The sequence below is a fragment of the Monodelphis domestica genome, chromosome 4 (assembly GCF_027887165.1).
Source record: "Monodelphis domestica isolate mMonDom1 chromosome 4, mMonDom1.pri, whole genome shotgun sequence".
NCBI classification, from domain to species: Eukaryota; Metazoa; Chordata; class Mammalia; order Didelphimorphia; family Didelphidae; genus Monodelphis; species Monodelphis domestica.
The window spans coordinates 154,183,125-154,210,348 of NC_077230.1; the positions used below are offsets into that span (position 1 = coordinate 154,183,125).

General features: G+C 35.4%; 1 protein-coding gene and 1 long non-coding RNA gene across 2 annotated transcripts in view; one reads left to right on the forward strand and one right to left on the reverse strand.

The window, feature by feature from the left end:
• The first annotated feature begins 303 nt into the window (after positions 1–303).
• Positions 304–25,864, forward strand: TNFAIP6 (TNF alpha induced protein 6). Its single transcript, XM_001365235.4, has 6 exons — positions 304–579; positions 10,399–10,536; positions 13,531–13,692; positions 16,951–17,179; positions 18,921–18,961; positions 24,267–25,864. The coding sequence occupies exons 1-6, from the start codon at positions 486–488 to the stop codon at positions 24,434–24,436; spliced, it is 834 nt and encodes a 277-aa protein (XP_001365272.1). The 5' UTR covers positions 304–485; the 3' UTR covers positions 24,437–25,864.
• LOC103092561 (uncharacterized) overlaps positions 18,633–27,224 on the reverse strand; it is a 58,100-nt gene continuing 49,508 nt past the window's right edge. Inside the window, exons 4-5 of the long non-coding RNA XR_008911205.1 lie at positions 22,118–22,224; positions 18,633–20,568 (exon numbers count right to left, since the gene is read on the reverse strand). This is a non-coding gene — a long non-coding RNA (uncharacterized LOC103092561). The remainder of the gene's footprint in view (positions 20,569–22,117; positions 22,225–27,224) is intronic.

The window sequence follows — 27,224 nt, forward strand, 5'->3', positions numbered from 1 at the left end:
AAATTAAAGAAGAATAATTCTGGTATTAAGATAGACACCTTGTAAATGCATTGGGAATTTGCTTTAAAAGCTTTTTACTAAAACTGAATCTTAACTCATAAAACTCATAAAAATATATCAACTATATTCCTCTAAGTTAAATAAACTTCTCAATAGTGATAAAATATGTGTTAGCCATGGGGGAAAAAAGGATTTCTGGAATGGGCAGGAATTTTCCTATCGATTTTAGAATTCAGACAATTATTCTATACTCTCAGTTGTGTACTCCAACGCAAATGAGTCAGACTAATGGATTCAGACACTGTCTTAATTGTATTACGATACAGCTGCGAACGCAATTGGAGCATACTTGCTGACCTCACAGCTGAAAAAACTCTTTAAAAGATCTGGAAACCAGATGTTCCAGTCAAATTTCAGCAGCTGCTTGAAGAGTTTACCCTGAGTAGCTCCCAAAAGACTGTTATCCATTTTCTACAACTGAAGATATGATCGCCTTAATTTATTTCTTTGTTTTGCTGTGGGATGAGGCGCAGAGCTGGGGATTCAAGGATGGAATCTTTCATAACTCCATTTGGCTTGGTAAGAAACTTCATTCATATGCTTTTTGTTAGGTAAACAGTGTCTTGTTTTTTCAAACTGTAGAGAAACGTGCCAAACCAGCAAGCTCCCCCCCTATTCATTTAGAGGTGAGTGTTATTTAAAGAAAATGTCTTTAATAAGATCTCAATGAGATTTATATTCCAAAACTACTTTGTCAGTGACATATTGGTAAGTCTTCATCCCCCTCCTCTAAAGCTTAGAAGTGGTTTCAAAAGAATAAATTTCCAAAGAGGAGAAAATAATTGACTTTTGAACACATTTGACATAAACGTTTAGATTATTTCTTTCTCTGTATGAATATTTTCAGAAGATCCCAGAAAAAATTGGAGGAGTTAGGAGGAATTATTATAATAATGTTTTAAATAACTTTTAAACTATATCATTGTTTTCACTTTGCCTAAATTTCCCTCTCTATCTGAACTTGCTTCTGATGATGTAAATGGAAAATGTAGTTAGGGCTTCAAATTGCAATCTACATGGTCTTCAAAGCATTTTCTCCAGTGAGAGTACATGTAAGCTTTATATTTCCCTCAGTTTTTATTGAGTTTTAGCAAAACTTACATGTGCTATATGCAAACAAAGGAAAGGATAGCTTTCTGACAATATTCTGTTTCATGCCTTTTTTTTCCTTCTGGTTACATTTTATGTCATTAAAAATATGGTTTAGCAAATTAATGTAAAAAATAAAGGTGATATGATATTGAATGTAAAAAAGTTCCCCTCCCCCAAAAACAGAGAGAACAAAGAAAATATCTCAAATTCTCCAAGCACTTCAATATTAACTTTGGGATGAAATTCTCCCTAATTCTCAAAATGAAAATACATTTTTTTATCACGTTATGCCTACTCTGTCATAATGGAAAGATTTTTTGAAGTGAAGAAAGGAAAATGAATAGAATAGTGCTGAAAATATAGAAATTACAGTGGTCATGAAATGTAAGAGGATCTGCCTGGATCTTAGTTTCCCACTAGCTAAACTGGATCTGGATCATTTTTTCTTTTCAGCATGTCATACTTTTAATAAGAGCCTTCTTCTCTTTATTTTTACCCTGCTCCTATGAATCATTTTCTCATTGAACAACATTATTCCTTTGATGGAACTAGGCTGATATTTGTTGCTAAAAAGGCAACAAATATATACATTTAGTTATATTGCTTGTCATCTAAGGTCCTTTGGGAATATGTACATATTTCTTGGCCAGGGGCAGCATCATTTAAAGGAGAAAAATGTTAATTTTGTGCTTTACAAAAATTTCATATGGGTTGATGGTAATAATGCTGTCCCACAGAAAGAAGAATAACACTAATTCTTTACCATTGTGGCATTAAAATCCCCATAAAGTTTTGACTTATTAAATTTGTTTTTGAACTGAAATTTTCTTAATATTCCCATTATTTAATTATCATTTAAATCTAGTGCCAATTATTCATCAGAGAACTTAATAAAATTATTTATGATTCATTAAAGTCAAATCAGTAATTAAATAGAATAAAACTGTTTTAAAATGTAAAAAGTATTATTGGTTTGTGGGCTGCATGCAGCAAGCTAAATCTGGCCCATGCACCATAGCTTGCTATCCCTCATTAGACTAGTATTATTAGAATACTTTCTTAGGAATAATGGCCTGAACGCTTAAAGAAAAAGATTTTGCCACTATGAAAAGAGCACAGAGAATTAATTACAATCATTTTCTGGAGTGATTCTCTACTAGAACCAAAAGATTTTAGAGATGGGAAAGACCTCAACAATCATTTAATCTAACCCAACCCCCATTTTACAAATGTGGTAAATGGGAACCAGGTAAGGTTAAGTGATTTTGTACAAAGTCAAAGCATGTATTATTAGTTGAGACAGAACTAGAACCCCAGTGTCCTAAGTACAATTCTCTGATTGTTCTACTATAACTTTTCTATGATAGGAAGCACCTAAAGACAGAAGTGCTATATTTGTTTCCCAATGTAAAAATCATACCTAAATTTTCTAAATGTTGTATATATACATATATACATATATATATATATATTGAGTATGACAAGGATAATGATGATAACACCTAGGTGATATAGTAGATAAAATGCTAGACCTGGAATCAGGAAGACTAAATTTAAATACTGCTTCAGACAACTACTAGCTGTTTGATCCTGGGAAAATTATTTAATCTCTGTCCACCTCAGGTTTCTCATCTGTAAAATGAGCATAATAATAATACTTACCCCCCCCCAGGGTTTTCATGAGGATCAAATAAGAAAATATTTACAAAGTGCTTTGAAAATCTTAAAGTGTAATGTAAGTACTAAATATTATTATGCATATATAATTATTATTTGGTAAAATTAGGACTGCCTGAAGACTAGTCTCAATATATGAAAATTCTAAATTTTGGAATATTTAAGTAAAATTTAAATAAAAAGGATTAATAAGTCAAGTACTTGTACTTTAAAGTACTTGTTAGTACTTTAACTACTAACAGTTTTTCTAAGTTCTGTAGAATACCTCCTTAATAAATAAGTCTAATCTGTAATTAGCAAAAGGATTTGCAAGCAAAACACATAAATTTTTAAACATGCCTGTCTGAACTATTCATTTGCTTGTCAAGCTCTTTATTTAATGAAGACTTCAAACCATGGCATATTTAAAATTCATGGACAGTGGGGTAATTAATAAAATTTTACCAATAAATCTTTTGGAAGTAGATAAAAATGATATTGACTATATCATATTTGCCAAATATGGGGAGGAAAGCCTGAGCTGAAATCTCTTCTCTGCCATATATGACTACAATCAAATCATTTTGTCTCTACTGATCTCAGATTGTATATTATAATGTGAGGTGGCTAGACTAGATGACCTCTGAAGTTCTTTTTCTCCCCCCTTAAGCCCTTACCTCCCTCTTAGAATCAATACTGTGTATAGGAAATGTAGCCATGTGCCTGCCCATCGAAATTATTTTTAGAAAAAAGAGGGGAAAGCAAGAAAAGAAAGAGAAAATAGAAAAATAGATCACACATTTGATACCTACTATGAATAGAAGGAAATAAAGCCCTCTGATAATAGAGCATGTCTTCATTAAGATGATGATGATTAAAGGGGCAATAACAGTAGAGATTCAGACCTAAAGTTTGGAGAAATGGGTTCTACTACTATACTGCCTTAGAATCTTATTATTTGTGTGGCCATGAATGGGTCACTTAACTTCCCAGACTCAATTTCTTCATCACTAGAGGAGAAAATAATAATATTTGCTACTTCTCTTATGAAGCAATTGTGAAAAAGTCTTTTCAACTTTTAAAATATTATATGTTTGAGATGTTATTATAATTTTATTAGCTTTACAAAAGAAAAAAATGGAATTATACATTTAAAATTGGGAATCATTACTTAATTAACAAGCATTTGTTAAATTCCTACCACAATATGTGCTAGGCACTAAAAATACAAATACAAAAGTGAGAAAGCCATTATCAGAAGCTAAAATTCAATTCAGTCAGTCTAAAAATTTTTATTAAATACATACATTATGCCAAATACTGTGCCAAGCACTGGGGATACAAATAAGAAAAAGAAAGACAATTCTGGCCCTCAAAAAGCTTATGATCTAACTGGTAAAGACAAAGCATAAAAATAAATAAATAAATAAATAACTGAGGGTAAAGGTTAGTGCATGGGGGCACAGTAGAGTTCAAGTCTCAGGATTAAATCTGGTGGGAAATGAAGGGTTGGCTGGAATATAACATTTATATTGAGGAGTTATAACATTTTGAGTATTCAGTGATCCTTCACCTATTACAGGAGTTACGTTCCAAAGACCCCTTTGATAGGTGAAAATCTGTGAAGTGGTGGTGTTATATTTATTTTATTGTTTATATGTATTTTAAGCCTTTATAAACCCTTCCTACTCTCCTATAAACCTTTTCCACACTCTTTTAAACACTTCATATGTTCTTAAACACTTTCTGAATGTATGGGCACAGTGCAGGAGAGCAAACAGAACAATGCTACAATCACTGAGCCAATCAGCATCCAGGATACAGAATACAGCACTGTGGCTGGTTGTCTTTATTCCATCAGCAATAGTGTACCATGTACAATCTCACATTGGCAAACTTGCACAAGTAGTAGTGACATACTATATTTCATATTGTGTATAGTGTGGTATTCATCTGCAAAATTCCACAAAATAGCAAAAACTCTGCAATACAGAATTAGATATACATTTTTTTAAACCCACGATACAATGAAGCCCCAATAAGTGAACTGCAATATAGCAAGGGATGACTGTATAAGGGTATTGCAATAGAAATAATTAAGACCCAAATTAAAGTGGTTGTCATATAGGTCAGGAGAAAGAAATGACTATAAAAATGTTACAGAGGTAGAATTGAGAAGACTTGAAACTGGTCAACTACTGGGGCTTAGTGAGAGTGAAGAATCACAATTAATGCCTCCATTTTGAATCTGTGGAACTAGTAGGATGATGCTGCCCCTTAACCAAAACAGGAAAGTTAGGAGAGGTGGATGGGTTTAGGAAGTAAAATAAGGAGTTCAATTTTATTTGGGGGGGGCCGGGGGGAAGAATTTTATTTAGTTAATTTAGAATATTTTTCCATGGTTACAAGATTCATGTTCTTTCCCTCCCCTCCCCCTAATCCCCTCCTGTAGCTGAAGTACAATTCCACTGGGTTTTACATATGTCATTAATCAAGACCTATTTCCATATTATTGATGTTTAATATAGGTGATCTAAACATCAATAGGTGACATTAAAAGATCACTAGGCGATCATTTAGAGTCTATATCCCCAATCATATTCCCATGACCCGTGTGATCAAGTAGTTGTTTTTCTTCTGTGTTTCTACTTCCACAGTTCTTCCTCTGAATTTGGATAGGGTTCTTTCTCATAGATCCCTCAGAATTGTTCTGGATCTTTGCATTGCTACCAATAGAGAAGTCCATTACATTCAATTGTACCACAGTTTGTCAGTCTCTGTGTACAATGTTCTCCTGGTTCTGCTCCTTTCACTCTGCATCAATTCCTGGAGATCATTCCAGTTCCCATGGAATTCCTCCACTTTGTTTTGTTGTTTTTTTCCATTTGAATAAGTTTATTTAGTCAATTTAGAACATTATTCCTTGGTTACAATAATCACATCATTTCCCTCCCACCCCTCCACCCACTCTTCCTGCAGCCTACTCACAATTTCATTGGGTATTACTTGTGTCCTTGATCAGAAGTGTGGAATTGCCACGGATAGGAAGATCACTCTCATGACCTCAATATTTTAGGGAAATGTGAGGCTTATTCTTTATCAGGTATGGGGGATTGGACAGATTGGCATAAGTAAATTAAGGAGAGAAGAAAACTTTTGGAACAGAAGCTGCCAGGAGTATGATAAAATAAATCAGGGGAGAGTAAAAAGATTGATGTGCAGAAATGAGCAACCAGTTGAAATTACATGAAATTAGACTGTAGTGTAAGCAGTCAGCACAATTTCTTCCAGTTACACTAGAAGGCAAAAACAGTAGAGAAAAGGTATATAATGCAACTAAATCAGGATTATATTCTCTGAATGATAATGATTGGGTCCTAGAAGTGGCAGGGAGGAACAAATAGCATACCTACTCTTCCTCTTAGTCCAAGAGGTCTAGTAGGATGAGAGAAGGTACACTGAATATTGGAGAAAGTGACCATGAAGATAATTTACAGAAGAGGTATCTAAGACCCAGAGATTAAAAGACTTGCCCAAGGTAACCCAGGAGAAAAATAAAACCAGAATTCAAGCCAAGAATCTCCCATTCTGAAATGAACATTCTTTTGATTACTTCACATTGCTTCTCATCTTATGCTTTCCTTATCACGTAAGGAACATACTATTTTTGTTTCAATACAGTATTTGTTTCTTTTGGATTTCTTTAAAGTTTTGCCCAGTTTTTAGTTTGTTTATTAAACTCTTAGGCACTGTTAGTTATTCTCATCAAATATCTGATATCTTTCCAAGTCCATCAACAAAATGGATCAATTTTCATTACTTTCTTCTGCCTTCATTATACTCTTATTTTTATTTTCCTATCCCTGTTATATAAATAAAATCAATGTCCAAAGAAAGTCAGTATTTTTCTATTTATTGAAAGACATTTGAATAAAACCTATAGTTGTACTATTTCAAGGAATTTTGTGAATTTGGTTTTAAATTTGAAATGCCTATGGAATTTCCAGGTGAATAAATATGCTTTGCAGACTATTGGACATTATGGACTGGTGTTGGGTGAGCGAAAGAATGGTTGAATATATAGGTTTAGGAATTATCTACATAGAGATGATGGTTGAATCCATGAGAGCTGATGAATTCACCAAGACAAAGCATCTATATATATAGAAAGTCTAGGACGGGATTTTGGGGCACATCTATAAATGCAGGAAAGAAAATAGATATTAATCCTTCAAAAGCTCCTGAGAACAGCTTTTTTTTTTTTAAGCAAAGAAACCCATTTATCCAAATCATAGCAAAACAGAAATTAGAGAAGGCAGAGAACATGTACCAGACAATAAGACTGAAGGAGCTCTCTCACTGAGAGTGAGACAGCTCAGCTCAACCAAGAGAGAAGAGCCTGGATTCACCCAAGGGAAAAATCTTTGAAGCCTCTAGAGCAATGATGGCAAACCTTTTAGAGACAAAGTGCCAGCCCCACCCCAACTCCCAGACTGAGTATTAGAATTCCCTGCCCCCCAACTTTACCACATAGAAGGGAGGAAGAAAGTGCTTTCGTTGGGCTACTGGGCAGAGGGGCAGGTAAAGTAAGGAATGTCCTTAGCGAGTATTCAGAGGGAGAGGGGAGTGGCCAGGAACTCTGTTCCCCTCCAGCTCTTCTGCCTGTGAGCTGCCCACCTTACCCACTATGCCCTCCCATTGGGCTGCTGGATAGAGGGGAGGGGGATGTGAAAAAATGTCATCAGGAACAGTGAAGAAGGGGAAAGAGGAAGAGAGCAGTTCTACCCTCATCCCTCTGCCTTTCTAATAACAAACTGTGGGAGACAGGGAGGGCAGCCCTGTGCCCACAGAGAGCACTCTGCATCCCATCTTTGGCACCTATGCCATAGGTTCAACATCACTGTTCTAGAGTAGCAAACTGAGAATGGGGACATGTTGAAGACTACCTGCTCTTCTTATGTCTTCACAGAGTCTTTGCCTTTAGCAACCTAGAGAGCACAGCTCTTTTTGTGGTAGCAAAGCATTAGAAATTGAAGGAATGTCCATCAATTGGGAAATGACTAAACATATGGTGCTATATGATGGTGTTGGAATACTATTGTGTTATAAGAAACAGCGAGCAGGATGATTCCAGGAAAAGCTGGAAAAATCTATATATAAACTGATGCAAAGCAAAATAAACAGAACCAGGAGAATAATAGTAATAGCAATATTTTATGATGCTCAACTCTGAAAGACTTAGTTACTCTCAGCAATACGCTGATCCAGGACAATTCTGAAGGACTTATGACAAGAAATCCTATCCACCTCCAGAGAAAAAAATGTTGGAGTCAATGCAAATCAAAGCATACTATTTTTCACATTAGTTTATTTATGTTTTTCTTTGGGGGCTTTCATTTTATATGAGTATTCTCTTACAACAATGATGAATTATGGAAGTATGTTTTGCATAATACATTTATAATCCAAATCAAATTGTTTACCATCTCTGATGGGGGGAGGGAAGGAAGGTAGGGCAACAAAGGAATTATTTTTTTTATAGTATTTTATTTGATCATTTCCATGCATTATTCATTAAAGACAAAGATCATTTTCTTCCCCCCCCCATAGCCGAAGCGTGATTCCACAGGGTATCACATGTGTTCTTGATTCGAACCCATTGCCATGTTGTTAATATTTGCATTAGAGTGTTCATTTAGAGTCTCTCCTCTGTCATGTCCCCTCAACCGCCGTAGTCAGGCAGTTGCTTTTCCTCGGTGTTTCTACTCCCACAGTTTGTCCTCTGCTTATGAATAGTGTTTTTTCTCCTAGATTCCTGCAGATTGTTCAGGGACATTACACCGCCACTAATGGAGAAGTCCATTACGTTCGATTATACCACAGTGTATTAGTCTCTGTGTACAATGTTCTGGAGGTTCTGCTCCTCTCGCTCTGCATCACTTCCTGGAGGTTGTTCCAGTCTCCATGGAATTCCTCCACTTTATTAAGGAATTATTTTTAATAGTAAATCTACACTGAACTAATTTACTGTTCAAATATTCAGATACTACTTCAATGACTCATGATATCTGAGGATCATCATTATCAACATCAGTTATCACTGTACTAGTATGTAAATATCTATTTCTAGTTATAAAATATTGTAACAATTAATATTTTTATCTAAAACACATTCATGTACATTGTTAGTAGGTTACTATGTCACATATGCTAAAAATATTAGTTTTTTTTTTTACTTTTAGGTTGATATTCACTTAAAAATTTTTGCCTCTTTCCCTAAAATTTCCCTCATTCATATTTTTCCCCAAAACTTTTAACAAAGTCAGCTGCCCAAAGTGAATAGTTCTGGAAAACAAATTGGCAGTAAAAATAGCTGATGTAATTGTTGTAACATTAGACACAAAATTTCCAGTGAATTACAAGTCTGAGCGATAATGATATAGTCCATTTTCCACATGATCCTAAATCCCCATAAACAACTGAATTGAATATGGGGATTATGGAGAATAATGGATAATAAGTATGCTTTCTTTGGTTCATTCACCAATCCCTAAAATCATCTAAAATCAGTTTGTACCAGAAGGCCAATCAAGTAACAGGAATCAAGTGTTTCATTGGGACTAAGTTAGCAAAAGAATAGGAAACTGATCTCAGCATAGATTTCTGGGCTATTTCTATATTTCTATACAGAAATTGTGGGGGATATCGGGGAAACAATTCTGGAAGATTCCTGTGTAAGGAGGATATGGCAAAATATTTTCATAACTGAACCTAACTGAAGAAAAGATTCAGCCATATGGTATCAGAATGTCACCCAGCACTTGCCATTTTCTTTTTCTTTAAAATTAATTTAGTCAATTTAGAACATTATTCCTTGGTTACAAGAGTTATATTATTTCCCTCCCTCCCCTCCTCCCACACTTCCTGCAGCCAATGTACAATTTCATTGGGTATTACATGAGTCCTTCATCAGAACCTATTTCCATGTTGTCGGTGTTTGTATTAGGATGTTCATTTAGAGTCTACATCCTCAGCCATATCCCCTTGACCCATGTGATCAAGCAGTTGTTTTCCTCCACTTTATTATTCCTTTGAGCACAATAGTATTCCATCACCAACATATACCACAATTTGTTCAGCCATTCCCCAATTGAAGGGCATCCCCTCATTTTCCAATTTTTGGCCACCACAAAGAGCGCAGCTATGAATATTCTTGTACAAGTCTTTTTCCTTATTATCTCTGGGGTACAAACCCAGCAAGCACTTGCCATTTTCCACCATCCCATCTGCAGCAAGCAGCAGATCTTTTTCTTTTAACTTCACTTAGCCAGTTAGCAGACTGTGCTATTTCTATTGCCCTTATTCCTCTGCCAGGAACTGCCATGATCCTCTCCATGTGACTTTCTGTTCTCTCCCCTCAAATAGAGTCCTTGTGATATAATATGCCTGTCCCAGTGATAACATGGGCTCATAAGACTCGAAGTGCTGGGAAATTCAATCAAGCTCATCCTTGAGCCCTATGGGAAATACAATTAGTTCTTTTGGATGGGGCCCATTACACTGATGTTTTGAAATTTTGTCATTTCACAGAACAAGCAGCAGGTGTCTATCACAGAGAAGCTCGTGCTGGCAAATATCAGCTTACCTATGCAGAAGCAAAGGCTGTATGTGAATATGAAGGAGGACACCTTGCCACTTATAAACAACTGGAGGCAGCCAGAAAAATAGGTACGTGATCTTCTTAGGAAATGTGGAATTTTAGGGGGTTTACTTCCTCAATAATCCCCTTTCAAGATTTCTTTAATGTCCCTTGACGTATAGAATGGTTGTCTCAGATACAGGTAAGATGAGCAGCTGCCCAGGATTATAGGAGGCAGTGGAGATAAAACAAGGGGCACTTCATATTACTTTTGATAAATGGTTTGAATATTTTCAATGGTAGATGGTTCCATTCTCCATAGAATGCAGGCGTTTATATCATGATGAATTGTCTCATATAGACCTCAAAAAACTTCTACTGAACAGCAATAAACAAAGAAGTTCTTTTCAAACCTTTTTTAGAGAAGCCTTATACAACGTAAGAATGAGAAGAGATAGAAAAATACTGAAGAGGTTTTCTTCCTGCATATCTGCATGACACAAAGCTTAAGTTATTTCCTGCTCAGGCAAATTCCTCTAGGTTCTGGAGGCAAGCAAGTACAGTATGTAAATATGAAGGAGAATGCCTTTGTGAAGCAAAAGGTGCCACAAAGAGAATATACAAGTCTTTAGTTTATTTATTGCATCTTTTGGATTTCCTACTAAGATTCAGTCTATGACTATTTCTTGAAATATCTTTCCTTCTCAGTATTATTAATCTACTCGAGCATATTTCCTTTCTCATTTAAAAAAAAGCTTCAAGTTTATGGAGCATATTTCTTCTAGAAGTAGAGTTAGAGTTAAGCTTCTTTACCCATTTTATTTTAGGCTACTGGTTTTTTTCAAACCCTATCATAATAGTTAACATAACATGTCATTACATGTCATTGCAGTTGGAGAAACAATTAAAGTACGACAAATCCAACAATATCTGTATGTCATATTCTAGTTATGAGAAAAGCTATGATACTGGTTTTAAGAAGGGGAAAAATAGGAATGGCGGTGTCATGAAACTGGCTGGAAGATATGCTATTAAGCAGGGGAAGGAAAGAATTGTTTGTTTTTCATTTAATCTTATTTATATTGATATATTTTATTGTCACCCAGCTATTAACACAAATTTAAAAAGAAAAAGGGCAAGTAGGAAAAGGAATCCAGAAGAACTAAATGTAGCAATTCTAGGCTTACTTTCTCAACACACACACACACACACACACACACACACACACACACACACACACACACACACACACAGAGTCAGGGTCCAGAGCTAAGCTGGCTATGTCCTCCTCAGGGTTCTAGGGTACACTTGAAGCCCCATTCTTAACGTTGGATATTATTCCAGCTTCTTAAACCATTTAATTTAATACCATTAATACCACTTGTCTTTTACAACAATTATTTCTTGCAAATATATATTAGCAAGGACAGAAGACATAAAACATTTCCTCTCAACACCTGGTAGCATGAGAATTTCCCCTATACCACTTTGGGAAGAGTGGACCCAAACTTCATTCATCACTTCTTACACGGCTTCTCATCTTTCTCTAAATTTTTCATATCAATCATTTCCTAAAGCCCAATAATATCCCATTATATTAATATACCATGATTTGTTCAGATATTTCCCAGTCCCTGGCCATATAATTTTTTCCAACTTCTTGATACTAAAATAGTACTATGTTAGCAGTCTTGTCGTCAAGTTACTAATAATCTATCTTCTCTCCTGGAATGAAAGTATATTTGTTTCCCCCCTACCCCCAGGCTATCCAAGGATTGCTCTTTTTTGAAAGAAGCAATAACTTGGACTTTGGGGTCATGACCTCCATCATATGGAGGACACAGCATTGGATTTAGAGTTAGGTGCAAACTTAGGTACAAATACTGTTCTTGTGTCACATCCTATTTAACACTGGAAAAATCATTTTCTACCTCTGGCCCTCAGTTTTTTCATCTATAAAAAATAGGGATTTGCCTATATAAATTTTTAAGGGATGTCTTGCTTTAGTCATGTAGGTAAATGAGGGACTTTCCATGGTTTTGCTACTCTTCAGCTGAGCCTCTTTTAAGGAATGTATGATGCTGTGAAGTATTATGTATCCCTACCAAAGCCATATGCTCATTCTTGAAAAAAAGTAAGAAATGTCTGTTGAATTGATTTTTAGAAATGCTGTATGTCTTTAAAGCAGAGTGCCCTAAGTAGATTATGGAAAATAGAATGATGACATATTCTAGATTTAGCTACTTGAATATAGGGATTATCTTTTACTTGTTTTTGTATCTATAGACCATAGTCGGGCACATAATAAGTGTTTAATAAATGTTTATTGATTGATTTATGAAGCATTACTTTTCCTTACATATGTCTTGATAAAATACCTTACTAAAACTAATCTCGGCATGAAAACTGAGGCTTAGAAAATATCAGCTAAGAGACTAGAAATGATAAACTATGTTAGTATCATTTTAGGTAAGATCATTTATTATTATTATTTTTTAAACCCATTCCTTCTGTCTTGGAATCAGTACTGTGTATTGTCTTCAAGGTAGAAGAGTGGTAAGGGCTAGGCAATGGGGGTTAAGTGACGTGCCCAGGGTCAGACAGCTAGGAAGTATCTGAGGTCAAATTTGAACCTTGGACCTCCCATCTCTAGGGCTGACTCTCAATCCATTTAGCCACTCAGCTGCCTCCAAGATCATTTATATTTGATTAGAATTGGGAAGAGGAGAGGGAGGGGTATTTCCATGTCAAATACCATGCCTGAAGTTATATTTCTTTACAGACTTATGGTATTGAAATTTATGGTCCATCTGTGTCCCATTTTATACCAAGTAAAAATGATCTTTTCTTATAAAAGATAAGTGATGATATTTTATAGATAAATGTTTCCATTTCTCAGAGAGAACTGTTTCACTGAAACCACTCCCTAAAAATATTCTTTCACAAAATGCATTTGAGGATTGGAAAACTGACATGAAATTGAATGCGACCACAGCCTGTTATATTTTATTTTTATGGTAGTTCTTGCTAATTTGTGATAGAATTTTCCAATTGAATCTATGCAATACAACTTTCTCTTACAGGATTCCATGTGTGTGCTGCAGGATGGATGGCTAAGGGTAGAGTTGGTTATCCCATTGTGAAGCCAGGGCCCAACTGTGGATATGGAAAAACTGGCATTATTGATTATGGAGTCCGTCTCAACAGAAGTGAAAGATGGGATGCTTATTGCTACAACCCTCATGGTTTGTAAAAGAACATTATTTCATGCCTTTTGTGAATAGCAGTTTAAAGTGAGCCACAGGGACCTAGAGAGGACTGTTAGGATTTATTCAAATATGATGTAGAATGCTTCATTCCACAGGAGATTTTTGCAGCCATAATGAAGATCTAAATTCAAATCCTGCCTGATACAAGCATTAATTGTGTGGCCCTGAGCAAATCAATTGTTCTCAGCCTCAATTTTCTCATCTGTAAAAGGGACTATTAATAGCATCTAAATTCCAGAGTTTTTATGAGGATGAAATACAATATGTTGGGGTTTTTTTTCTAATTTTTATTTAGAATATTTTTCCTTGGTTACATGATTTATGATCTACCTCCCCCATTTTCTCCCCCCTCCCAAAACTGACAAGCAGTTCCACTGGGTTATATATATATCATTATTCAAAACCTCAAATAAGGTAATATGTTGAAGGGCTTTGTAACATTAAAAAGATAAAGAAATTTTTAACCATTATTATTTATATCTGTAAGAGAGGTTTCCTCTATTTTTTTTTGAAGAGTAATAAGAGAGCTGAGATTCTGTGATCACTCTTTTACTCTCCTATCTTAAGGTTGGTTATTGGAACTAAAATTATATCTAATTATAATGTGTACCACATTTGCACTTTAGCAATACAATGCTTTGGGGGAGTTCAAGATAAAAGTCACTTTACCTATTTACTACAGGTAGGAAGTAGTCCCACCTAAGGATGGGAGGATAATACTTAGTTTAATCTCTTCCAGTTTAGCTGCCCTAGCACCAAATACTAATTACATGAAAGATAATCATAGACAGCAAGCAAATATATTTATTGAGGCAAGTCAAAAAACTGTGATCAAGAAAGTTATACAGATACAGTTAGGTTATGGAGGGGTGAGAAAGTGAGGAACGTCCTCAGGGCATGGAAAGGGGGAGGGGACCAGCTCTGGTTTTCTGGTAACAAACTCTGGTGGGTGACTGCAGGTGTTCCCACATGTGCCATAGGTTCTCCATCAAGGATCTATTCCTTACTTACTCCATCCCATAATTATCAATAAGTAGTAAATTTCTTTCTTTTGCAAATCTCCCTATGCTTCTTAGAATAGAATTAGACATTGAAGCAAATGCCAAGAAAATGCCTGGTGAACTTCACATATTTATTTTAACTTTAAGAAACTGAACAAAATCTGCCTGAGCTATGATGCTTTAGGTTCAAACCAGCACAGTACTGGAGATCATTTTTACTTGCCATTTCTATCCTTAAGGAACTTCCTCAAACAATCAGTTTTATATTGATCTGCAGCAATTTATTTTAGATAATCATCTGCAGACAATATGCTTCAAAAGTCTACCTATAGATACTGACATAATTCAATTTAATACACCAATCATTTGTCAAATTCCCATTATATATGGAGCCCTATGCTAAGAAGGCATTGGGGACATAAAGAAATGATGTAATATGTTGTAGCTGCTCACTAAGGTCTGGGGTATATGGAAATGGGCCACAGAGATAAAACATGTTTAGATAAGCATGTTATAATACATAAAAAACAAGGAAGAATCTAGAAAAAAAGTACTCTAGAAAAATTCAAGTTATGAGAAACTAGTATACTAAATAGCAAATATGAACAGTAGCTACATATTTTTTATTTTTACCAACTATGCAAAAAATATTATTCCAAAAACATTTTGAACAAGAGGAATTTAGTGAATTGGAAGGTATTGTGTTTTCAAAGGGCAGATAGTTGGCTCTGTGGATAGAGCAGGGGCCTGAAGTCAGAAAGACTCATTTTCCCAAGTTCAAATCTACTAGCTATGTGATCTTGAGCAAGTCACTTAACCCTGTTTGCTTCAGTTCCTCATCTGTAAAATGAGCTAGAGAAGGAAATGGTAAACTACTCCAGAAACCTTGCCAAGAAAACTCTAAATAGAGTTACAGAGTCTGAGTCAACTGAACAACACCAAATGTTTCCAAAAGTTGCATTCTCTTCCTGGAAATAGCCCAGTATTTTTTGGATTATAGTTTACCCCTAACACAATTGGAATTGTTAGATCATATTTGGTTTTAGTGGATTTCTTAATTATAAAGGAAGTGCCTAACCTGATTGAGTATAGGGACTAAGTAAACAAGCATACATTGGAAATAGCACAAAGTCAATCAAGAACAATTAGATGAAAAGACTACTTTTTAAAGTGTCTTTAAAAATTAAATATATTCTGTTTATCAGAACTGATTTCACCAGGTTCATTTTTATCAAAATTAGTCCATAAAAATGAAACTGTGATAAAATCTAAAAAGATGCAGGGGTTACAATCTAACCTCACAATCAGGGGAAGAATTAGTTATTTTCATTTTCACAATCAGGGGAGAGTTAAATTTAATCTTCACAAAGTAGATATGTTTTTTAATGTTTAATGTACTTAAAATGTTAGCTTTCTGGGGGAAATGAACAAAACATGCACAATAATGTTTGTTTTATTCTGAAGTTAATTTGTTAAATTAGAATGTAGTATGACAATTGATTAACATGAAATAGTATTAAATATAGAAGAACTATAAATACAGGAAATTAAAGAACAAATAATACAGCAATCTTTGGTAATCACCTTTTACAAATTATAATCTCTATGAAGTAACTATAAGACCAGAGGTAGGCAGAGTGGGCAAATTCCTAAGGGGGTAAAATGTTGGGGTGTTGTAGGCCAGGAGACTGGTGGAACTGGGGAGGCATGAGTTAACCTCACATTCCCACAACATGAGGGACTGTTGTTATCAAGGAAGGTGTCCAATAAATGGGGGCAGTTTGGGCTAACTTTGCCTCTAGAAATTGATCTGGGTTTCAGCAATGGGTACTTTGGACAAAAAGAGTATAAAAGTGTTTGAAGGACTTTGGTAAAGAGCTCTTGATACCCTAGGAAATCTTGCTAGGCATGTGATGGTTTTTAGCATGCTCATTTGCACCTCTAAAATTAGTGAAAACTATGACTCAAAGTTTAACAACAAAATGCCTTGTTGATTGGTTAGAATTAAAATGGTGGGTAAAATGTTTATAAACAGATTAAGCTTAAAAGTGTATTGTACTTCTATTTTCATTGTCTGAGAATCAGTTAAGAATTTACCAGTATGCCATTGCTCCTTCAAAACTCAAAAGTCCCAACTTAGATTCTGTGAAAAAAACTATAAATGTGTTAAAACCAAGAAGCTAATCTATTCAAGACATGGGTTGTTGTTTTATTACCTTATTTTTCCTTTCAGCAAAGGAGTGTGGAGGGGTCTTCACAGACCCAAAACGAATTATTAAATCTCCAGGATACCCAAAGGAATATGAAGATAACCAAATCTGCTACTGGCATATTCGATTAAAGTATGGTCAACGTATTCATCTAAGTTTTCTGAACTTCAATCTTGAAGATGACATAGCTTGCCTCGCTGACTACTTAGAAATATATGACAGCTATGATGATATTCATGGCTTTGTAGGAAGGTAAAATTGACTTTCATATGTCTAATTAAATTGAGAGGTAACAACTTCTCATTTCTGGGTTTGCATTTCTATGGTATTAATTTCCTACAATCATTTGCTTAGATAATCCTTGACCGAATGTCTGGTTTGACAAAGGATTCTTTGGTAAGAAAAAGCTTGGCTTGTTACTATATTATTTAATGGTAGCTTCATTTTCTGATTGTTCTTTGTTGCTAAGAATTAGCTTTATAGTCAATTAAAAAATATTCAAGTGTTGATCCTCTAGCAATGCATTCAAGGTTAAGGAAAATGTAGTATATGAGCTCCATAATAGTTTCAATATTCCCTCCTGCCCATCTTGTTTAAATAATTCCAAAGAATCACTGAGCCTTACCTTAATAATTTAGGTTGCTCTGCTATTAAAAATCTCTCTTTAAAGATGTCTTTATGGATAGCAATAGTAATTTTTGCATTTGTTTCTTAAAAGAACATAGCAATAAAAATCTATTGTTCTGAACTCTACAGAGATCAACTTAGACAAATGTTGTAGAAGTTCACATCTGTGGCACTTTGATCTTTTTCTATAACTACCTTCTTTAAAGTATGTGGCAAATTTCTATAATTTCCATGCAAATGGTAATCTAATATGTTACTCTAAAATTCTTTTAAAATAGAATGTTGTTTTAGGGTAGTAAAGGACTATTAAAAAAACTGGTGAAAAATATTATTGAGCAGGAAAATGGGTCTTTGGAATATATTTTTTTTTAAACCCTTACCTTCCATCTTGGAGTCAATACTGTGTATTGGCTCCAAGGCAGAAGAGTGGTAAGGGCTAGGCAATGGGGGGCCAAGTGACTTGCCCAGGGTCACACAGCTAGGAAGTGGCTGAGGCCAGATTTGAACCAAGGACCTCCCATCTCTAGGCCTGGCTCTCAATCCACTGAGCTACCCAGCTGCCCCCTGGAATAGTTTTTAAGAAACATGAAGGACAAGTATATGAAAGAGGAATGGAATTTTTAAAAAACTGAGTGCCCTTCCCTCAAAGTCACAAAAAAAGCTATTTTGTCCCTTTAAACCAGTTTCAAATATTTAGTAAAAACATCTAAGACACTATTCATGCGGTAATTTTCAAAAGCTTATTATTCTGCTACTTAAATTACATTATGTAATGTTTTGTTTAAATTAATTCATTTCCTAATAGCTTACATAATTCCAGCTTTTTATATTGTTCCAAGTAGTTCTTTTCATCCTGTGAAAGGGAAACCAACACTCCTTTGATACTTTTACCATTCAAAAATCATCCCATAGTTCTAGTTAGCAAAAATATCTTCAGAAAAGGAAATTATATTGTCCCTTTTCTTTAATTGACACCTTTTTTAGAAAGGAAACTTATGGTATAGAATAAAGAACCCTGTATTTGCATTTTCCAAAGAATTTTACATTACCTCTATATAAACAATTACAAAAACACAAATGAAGAAATGCCAAAATCTTTATTTCACTTGTCTCCTTCATTTTGACAGGTGGTTCACTGTTATTTGACAGGTGGTTCATTCAATTGCCACACTAATTTCTTGTCCCCCTTGTCCTTTCTCTCACTTTTAAACCTAATTATTCAGTCAGTTGATGATAATTTCTGAAAAAAATTTACCTCAATTGAAAAAAAAACTAATCACTGCTTAAGGGGAAATAAGTCATATTTACCAGTAGTAAAGACCAAGTAATAATCCGTGAATCATTTATTTTCTTTTTTTCCTTCCAGATACTGTGGAGATGAGCTACCAGAAGACATCATTAGTACAGGTAATTTGGGTCCAGTTTGGGTCACCGAGAATGAGACATTATTTCTTAGAAGAAATTTTAATCACAGATTTTTAGATTTGGAAGGGTCCTTAATCTTCTAGTTCAACTCCCTTTTCTTACAAAAGAAGGCATGGAGGTGCAAGTATAATGAAGTGACAAGCATGGGTTTACAGGGAACAATGCTTTTGTTTCATACACTGTGCCCCTTTTGGCAAGTGATAACTTTGGAGACTCATGGGCATTATTATAATTTTATTTGTGATGCCATTCTTAGAGGATTGTTATGAAGAAACCACTTTACTATTTAAATGTGTTATTATGACTTGAATCCATACTCTCACCCCACAGTCTGATCCTTTTATAATGGTGCCTTTTAAAAGATTTCTCTTTCTTTGAGTTAGATTGTCATGAAAATTAATTCTGTGCCACCACCTTCCTTGCATTTATGTGGCACTTTTATGTTCTCAGACTGTTTACATAATATCTTTTATCTTCTTTCATTCTCAACATTCTAAGAATTAGTAACAAGGATTATTACATTTAATAGATATAGAAACCGAGGCTCTGGGTGGTTAATTGACTTGTTAAAAAGTTACAAAGACAAATAGGCCTATAAGAATCATGTAGACCAAAAAATACTCCTCTCCACCAACAAGGCTAGCAAAAGCTTGAAATTCTATACTTGATTTATCTGCTACATATCTCTTTGGGAAATACAATGCTTAATCTTTCTCATTCATTTATATCATTTTTCAAGAATGAATTTATTAGGTCCTTTTGAAAGCAAGTTTTGATGGGAGATGTAATAGAGGGTTAGTCTGGTGGTAAAGAGAGAAAGAATGGAGACCTCCCTTCTCAAGGCGGGGTCCAGGAGAGATAGCTGCTGTTTAACTTGGCTGAGGGAGAGAAGAGGGGGAGCAAGTCCGTAGTTCCTCCCCACTTCAGCCTCCCCTCAGCTATGGCTGCTCACCCAAACTGCCTCTTGACTTCCCTCTAATATACTATGATAGATAGAGCTTCCCTCCTCAGAGAGAGAGAAGTTACTTTTCCCCTCAAGCAGGAACTGTTTCCCCACTTACACTAGAATCAGTTGGGGAAGAAAAAAACTAACTGATCAATTGGGATAACACAGGGAAATGGCTGCAGGAGAGGTTTGTGAGGAAAGAGGGAAAAAAAGTGTCCCTATTCTAACTATTCCTTCCTCCCTTCTCAAGTTGGGGAACCCAAGCCTTGGCAGCCTTGGGCCCTGAGAGATTCAGGCTTGGATGGCACTGGTCTTGGCCCCACTGGGCACAGTTCAGACCCAGTGCACCAGTAACTGTGAGGTGATCTTCTTGTCAGCTGCTTTGTGTCTTCTCCAGCTGGCCACTTCGGTGGGAATTGAGGGGAGTAAAGGTGTCCAGTCACCAAGAGAAAGATGTAAGACTTTTCTCAGGAGCAAGTCTTGCCCAGACCTTTTCCTCAGGCTATCTCTGGATTGAGAGCTAACTGCCTCTTCCACAGAATCTCCTCTCAAGATTCCAGAATCTCTCCTGGAGCCCCTCTCCCGTTGTGGCTGAGGTTCCAGCAATATTCCAGACTAACTCCAGTTCTTGAGTTTGAAACCTCTATCACAGAGAGATGGGAAGAGGAATGGTAGAAAAAGTTTCTGAGTATCTGTTCCAGAAGGTTTAGAGAATGGTATAAACATTATGGACCCAAAAGAAAAAAAAAAGAAAAAAGTCTACTCTTTTCTCAGTTTTATGGGGCCTACTCATTATAAATGCAAAAATGGGGTCACTGTGAGACTAAATGCAGAGTTCAAAAGAAAATGCAAAAGCTAATTTATTTCATGATGATAAAAAACAGAAAAAAATAAAATTTTAGTTGCCAAGAGGAATAAATATTAGCATGAATAAATGGAGAGGGGAGGAAGAGCATTTTATAGAAAGCAAAACAAGACTTCCAGATTGAAAAAGGCAACAGGGGAAAAAAAAAACTTGAGAAGAAAAATGTGTTATGTTTCATACTTTGCAACCTAATGCCAACTATGTTGGTCTACATAAAATGAACATTTTTATGTTTTAAAGCTATTTGGAGAATCTCTCAAGGGTCCTTGAAAATGGGAAGGGCCCAATTTAAATCCAGAGGAAGTCTTACCTGTAACATCATTGTCATGGTCCCATTCTTTTGGGATCAGATATGTTATATTTCCTTTTTTCAGTGTTCTCAAGCACTGAGGAGATTGGAGTTTTCTTTTCTCTAATTCTTGAGGTCCTACCAGCTGTTGACCCCCTTTCCCATGCTTACAGGCTTAATGACTTGCACCCCAGTTTTATTTAACAATCAAACATAGGATTAGCTCTTACAAAGGGATATTTACTTCAAAAATATAGCAAGAACAAACATACAAACATTTCACCCAGCCATCAAGTAAGATAATCCCTCTTAGGCTATCTTGGGGAATATGCTAGTAAGAGATATGGAGGAATTGGGATAACAGCTTAGCTCCATTTCTAAATAGCATTAGTTCATGTCCAAAGCACACAACACATAGTTCATGTCCAAAGCCAGCATCAGTGCAGGCTTTTGCTGGGCTGGAGTCCAAGACCCTTGTTCCTCAGGGTGCTCATTCTGGGCTGGCTGTAACACAGCCTGACTTCCTGGATTTCGATGGCTCACACTCCTGGGCCAAATCATCAACTAAATAACTATCACCTAGAACTGAAAGGAGCAAATAAAAATGCCCATTTTTTTCTGGGCTCCAAGCCCTAGGATGGGGGATGAATGGGGAATGGGGAAGGAGGGAAAGAAGTAGGTAAAGCTTTCCCCCTTACTCCATATTCCTTCTAGCTATGAGTAAGACCTTTCACATTCAGACAGAAATGTTGCAAAAGCCTCTGCCTATGCTAAATAATGATGGTTTTAAAGAGTGACCAGTCTACTACTGTCCTTGTAAAAAGACTGGTCCCAAACATAAGGCAAGCTAGCATAGTCCAAGCATGCTCTAGGCCTGCAGTTGGCTAACATCTTCTACATAGATGGCATGTTAGGTGGTCTAGACATTCCCCCAAACTCTGTTATATTTGCTGCGTTATCATAGTTTTAGGACATGGTTCTTTCATTGGGGTAGAGACTGTGGAAGCTCCCCCCTAGCATTTAAAGCCAAAAGACTACCTTAGGATCAATCTTTCAGTTTCTGGACATCATTCTCAACCTTTCTTTGCTCTATATGGTGTACCAGGAAATGGGGCAAAATTGAGTTGTCTTTCTTCTCAGTAGCTCTGAAATTAGAAGAAAAAATAATTAACTATTTAGCATCCACTTATACAAAGCTGAAAGTCTCCAGCTGATGTTCAATTGACAAAGCTAGGACCATCACCAAAGCAACTTTTAATGACCATATACTGAGTTATAAAGGGCTTGCAATCAACATTGAAGGAAGGACTATTTAGAGTTCCTTTAAGCATTTGTAGTATAGTATTTGTTCAAAGATTTATGGTATATGAGCCAATTAGATAAAAGACCTCAAGGATGATGAGGTAAAATGATATCCCTATTCATATTGTAAGGGTTAAATGTAGGAGTCTGACAAAGTGAGGAGAGCAGTTTAATAAAAATTTTGTTTAATTTAGAAAGAAGTATAGATGGAAAGAAAGAAAAGAGAAAAAGAGAGAGATTAATCATATTATACCCTATAAATCTACCTAAACTAAGTCTCACTAATAAATAATTCCCAATAACTACCTAAAATTTCCTAAAACTAAGTCTGTCTTCTCAGGACAGGTTTTTCTGCCTGGCACACCAGGTCTAATCTACTCTATCTATAAAATATTCTCTAACTCTCTAAAACAATAGACAGCCACTTGCCTGGGAGCCAGACCTCCTGCTCTCTAGAGATCCTAGAGGCAAAAATCTCCATTTCCTCAGCTGCTGCTTCCTTTATCTGCTCACTGACCAACAGCCATTTTACAACCTTCCTGCCAGAAAGCAGTTTCTACTTCCTCTCCTTAGTGTCCTGGTCTCCTTGGTAACGGAATCTTCAATTCTCTGATCCATTGAGAAACCCTGCTCTCTCCCCTCTTAAGCTAGACAGAGGGAAAGATTAAGAAAATCCCTTTAATGATATTTGTATAGATGACTGAAGATCACAAACAGCCTGGCACATGAAAATCATTTGAAGGAACTGGGAGGTATTTAGCCTAGACTAAAAAAAGATTTAGGGGAGATTAATAGTTTTCTTTAAGCATGTGAAAAATTGCCTCATTGAAGAGGAATTAGATTTGTTCTGCTTGAATCCAGAGACCAAAACTTGGAACAAATGTGTGGAAGCCCCTGTAAGGGAGATTTTGGTTTGATTTGAGGAAAGAAACAATCAAACTCTTTAAGTGGGGCCTTGAAAACTTGTCTGGTAAATTATAGTTGTTGTTCAAATCTTTTCAGTTGAGTCCTCTCTTCTTGACCCCAACATTTGAGGTTTTCTTGGCAAAGATACTAGAATTGTTTGCCCTTTCCTTTTCTAGCTTATTTTACAGATGAGGAAACAGGCAAACAGAGTTAATTGACTAGGTGACACAGCTAAGTGTTGGAGGCCAAATCTGAACTCAGGAAGATGGATCTTTCTGACTCCATTCTATCTACTGGACCACCTAAATTAGTTGCCCTAAATTATAAAGGAAAACTTCATTTAAAATTTAAATGGTTTCTAAGGTCTCTTCCAACTCCAATATTCTATGACAGTTATAGGAATTGTCTACAATTTTAAAGCTTAGATGAAGCAAAATTGTGTCTACCATGTGTGCAAGACACTATGTCAAGTGCTGGAGGCAAAAAGATTAAAAACAAAACAAAACAAAAACCCATCCTTAATATCAAGGACTTTAGAACCTGCTGGTGCCCCCTGATCAAGAAGACCTAAACAATTAAAACTGAAAAAAAAATGCCCTAAGACTTCTGGGACACCTCATATTTATTAACTCTTCCTGTAGACAGATAGCAACCTAGTTCTGATTGAAAAATGACTGCTCAGGCCATTTTGTTTGAATGCTTTGGATGCTATTTCCAGCCTAAATCTCTTGTTTTTGTTTTAACTACCTAGAACAAAGGCTGGACAAGTATAACAGAATAAGATCTCACTGGAGAGAAGTTCCCCATTTCTCTTAGTAAGATAGAGAGCCTCTACAACTAAAGAACTGACAGATAAAGCACTGATAGATACAGTAGTTTTAAACATCATTTATTAATATTCTTGTTCTTGAAGAAACGTTAAATCTGAGGAATTTTCAACAGATAATGACGAAGTAATCTTTGTGATTTCTTGCCATAGGAAATGTCATGACCTTAAAGTTTTTATCTGATGCTTCAGTGACAGCAGGAGGTTTTCAACTCAAGTATGTCACAGTGGATACCACGCCCAAAACCGGTGAAGGAAAAAATGCTAGCACAAATTCTCATGGAAATAAAAACTTTTTAGCTGGAAGATTCAGCCATTTGTAAACCAGCACAGCATCATCAAAATAGGATACTGGTGTTTGCATTTTTTACAACTTTCTTTGTATCTTACTTTTAAAAAGAAGTCATTGCTGACATCCAGAGGGACTGGAACCAAATGTCTTGTTGACACTAACCTATGTACCACTTTGGTGAACTGCAAACTTAGCAGCTGAAGATTAAACTAAAAAAATAAAAGTGAGAAGAAACACTAAAGAGAAGATAACTTTATCTTTCTGAACCTAATAAAATCAAGGCATTTCCTGAGTGAGCATTACTTAACACCCATTAACTTTTCTTTATTTTTCTTCACCCTCTTCCACATATAATGTGAGCTTTTATGATTAGCATTACATGTTACTTAGACCCAACATTTTATAATTTTCTCATTCACTATGTATCCACCCCCTGGGATTCTGATTTATAGCTTTCTCTCTTTTTTTTATCCTTCAATTTCAACAATGTGATTTTACAGCCTCAAAGTTTAAATACTTAGGATTCTTTAGAAATATTAACTAATGTTAAAGAAGTATAATTATTAAATAAAATAATGTATGTGAATTTTATTCACATATATACATAAATAATGAATATACTTTGAAAAATAAAAGAACTATACAAAGGTGAAGTATCGTCATTAGTAAATGTACACCAACCATGATTTTCAAATTAGCTACATTCAGGTATATGAAAACATTAACATATTATTAAGTATATTTCTATAAACTTTGCACATACTGTGGATATGTAGGTAACTTTGAGGTTTGATTTAGATTTCTTTTACTGATATCCTTAAGGCAATAATTGTCACTTTCTGCCTTTTCTATTCCTTCCCATTTAACCAGTAAAACTGATCTAAGTTTCTATCACTATAAATATGGGACATGAAGGAAGAGACTAGAGGAAGGAGGGCAGAAATCTTCTAGAAGTGTTTGTAGACCTCAAGGTCTACAATAAGATAACAAGGTTAGTTTTAGATTTTTGGTCATCGATGATCATTATTATTTTTTTAATTTTTTAAGATACTGAAAAATTATAACAATATTTAAGCACATTTATAACACTTTTTCTAGTATCCTACTACTGTCATTACTCATTTAAAGCCCATGTGCTTGGCACTGTATGTAAGTACTGAAATCATTTAATTATGAGATGCTTTCTCTCTTCACTTCCTGGAACTCATACCTCCTTTTTCAAGATTCAGTTCATGTGTCACTTTTTTCAAGAAACCTTTTTTGATTCCTTTAGTTGTTACTGCCTAACCCCCAACACCTTGTATTTATTATGTATTTATCTTGTATGTATTTATCTGTGTACATGTTTCTCCCCCTAATAGAATGTAATTGCCTGACAGGCTCAGACACTCACTTCTATTTTGTATTCTCAGTGCCTGGCACATAATAGGTGCTTAATAAATATTTTAGATGAATTCCATTGACTTGAAATTGTTTAATATGTTGTATGTCAATAGTTATGATACTACAATTATGTGATTAATGTAGCAAAAAGATATTATTTACATTTAATATCAGATTTATGATTTCCCCACCCAGATTTCTTCATAGTTGATAAGCCACTGCCCAGTCTATTGAAATTGGCTTGTTTTTCCATTCAAATTGCAACTCAGGTGCCATTTCTTCCCTGAAGCTTTCTTAAACAACTTCTATTTCTCCTCCCATATGAAAATGTGCTCTAATTGCATTCTGCCTAGACCTCTCCTTTGTACTTTGTCTCTTTTAAATCATCATCATTTATGTACATACTCCTGTCCTTTATTAGACTGTAAAATCCTTAAGAGTAGAATTTGTACTATATTTTTGTATCCTTGAAACTAAGCAGCATAGTGATTTACACTAAGTATATATATATATATATATATATATATATATATATATTTTTTTTTTTTTTTTAAACACTTACCTTCAGTCTTGAAATCAGTACTGTGTATTGGTTCCAAGGCAGAAGACTGGTAAGGGCTAGGCAATGGGGTTAAGTGACTTGCCCAGGGTCACAAAGCTAGGAAGTGTCTGAGACCAGACTTGAACCTACGACCTCCTGTCTCTAGGCCTGGTTCTCAATCCACTGTGCTACCCCAACTGCCCCCTAAATATATTTTAATAAATGTGAATTATGTTTATTCATTCCACTGAAATCTACCCAATAAGTACTTTGTTCTCTAGAGTTAATACCTGTATCATTTTTAAAAAATTATTTTGAGAAAGGCACAATCCAAGTTAGTGGTCTCATTATCTCTAATTGTTCTTACCTTTTCTTATTTTATCTTATAAAACCTTGTGCCCTATTTCTGTGTTCTGATTTTTCCAATATATAGCCTGAGAGGATTTTTAGAGCTATAAACATTTTTTTTGAAAGTCTATATGTAATCCCTGTTCCAAAGTCTATTGGTATGCAACTCTACCCTTATTGTTGGAGAAGAAGGCCCCATATTCTGTGAGGAGTGAGAACCAGAGAGCTCCAGCCTTTGCTATAATCCTTTGAAAATCTTCAAGGGCTAGTCCCCTTTGTGGAACTCTTCAAGAGGGAATACCACGCTTTTAAGGGCCAGTACCCTTTAAAACTGGTCAGGCTTTAAGTCTTGAACTTCAAGTCACTTGAGTTCTCCTGGCTTACAGCTTCAAGAAAACTGTGTATACTCTTGGAGTTCCATTGGTTAGGTCCTCATTACAATAAACTATATTGTAAAGTCCACTTGCTGGAATAAAAAAAAAAATTCATTCTTTATTCAAACATCAAATCTTCCATTTTGCTTTTTTCAAGACTATTAATTCTCCTT

What these genes read in the sequence shown, in the direction of transcription:
- TNFAIP6 (XM_001365235.4), top strand. Translation starts at nt 486, where the DNA reads ATGATCGCCTTAATTTATTTCTTTGTTTTGCTGTGGGATGAGGCGCAG. An exon ending in TTATTGCTACAACCCTCATG is followed by an intron (nt 13,693 to 16,950) that starts GTTTGTAAAAGA and finishes TTTTCCTTTCAG; the next exon opens with CAAAGGAGTGTGGAGGGGTC. An exon ending in AGAAGACATCATTAGTACAG is followed by an intron (nt 18,962 to 24,266) that starts GTAATTTGGGTC and finishes TTCTTGCCATAG; the next exon opens with GAAATGTCATGACCTTAAAG.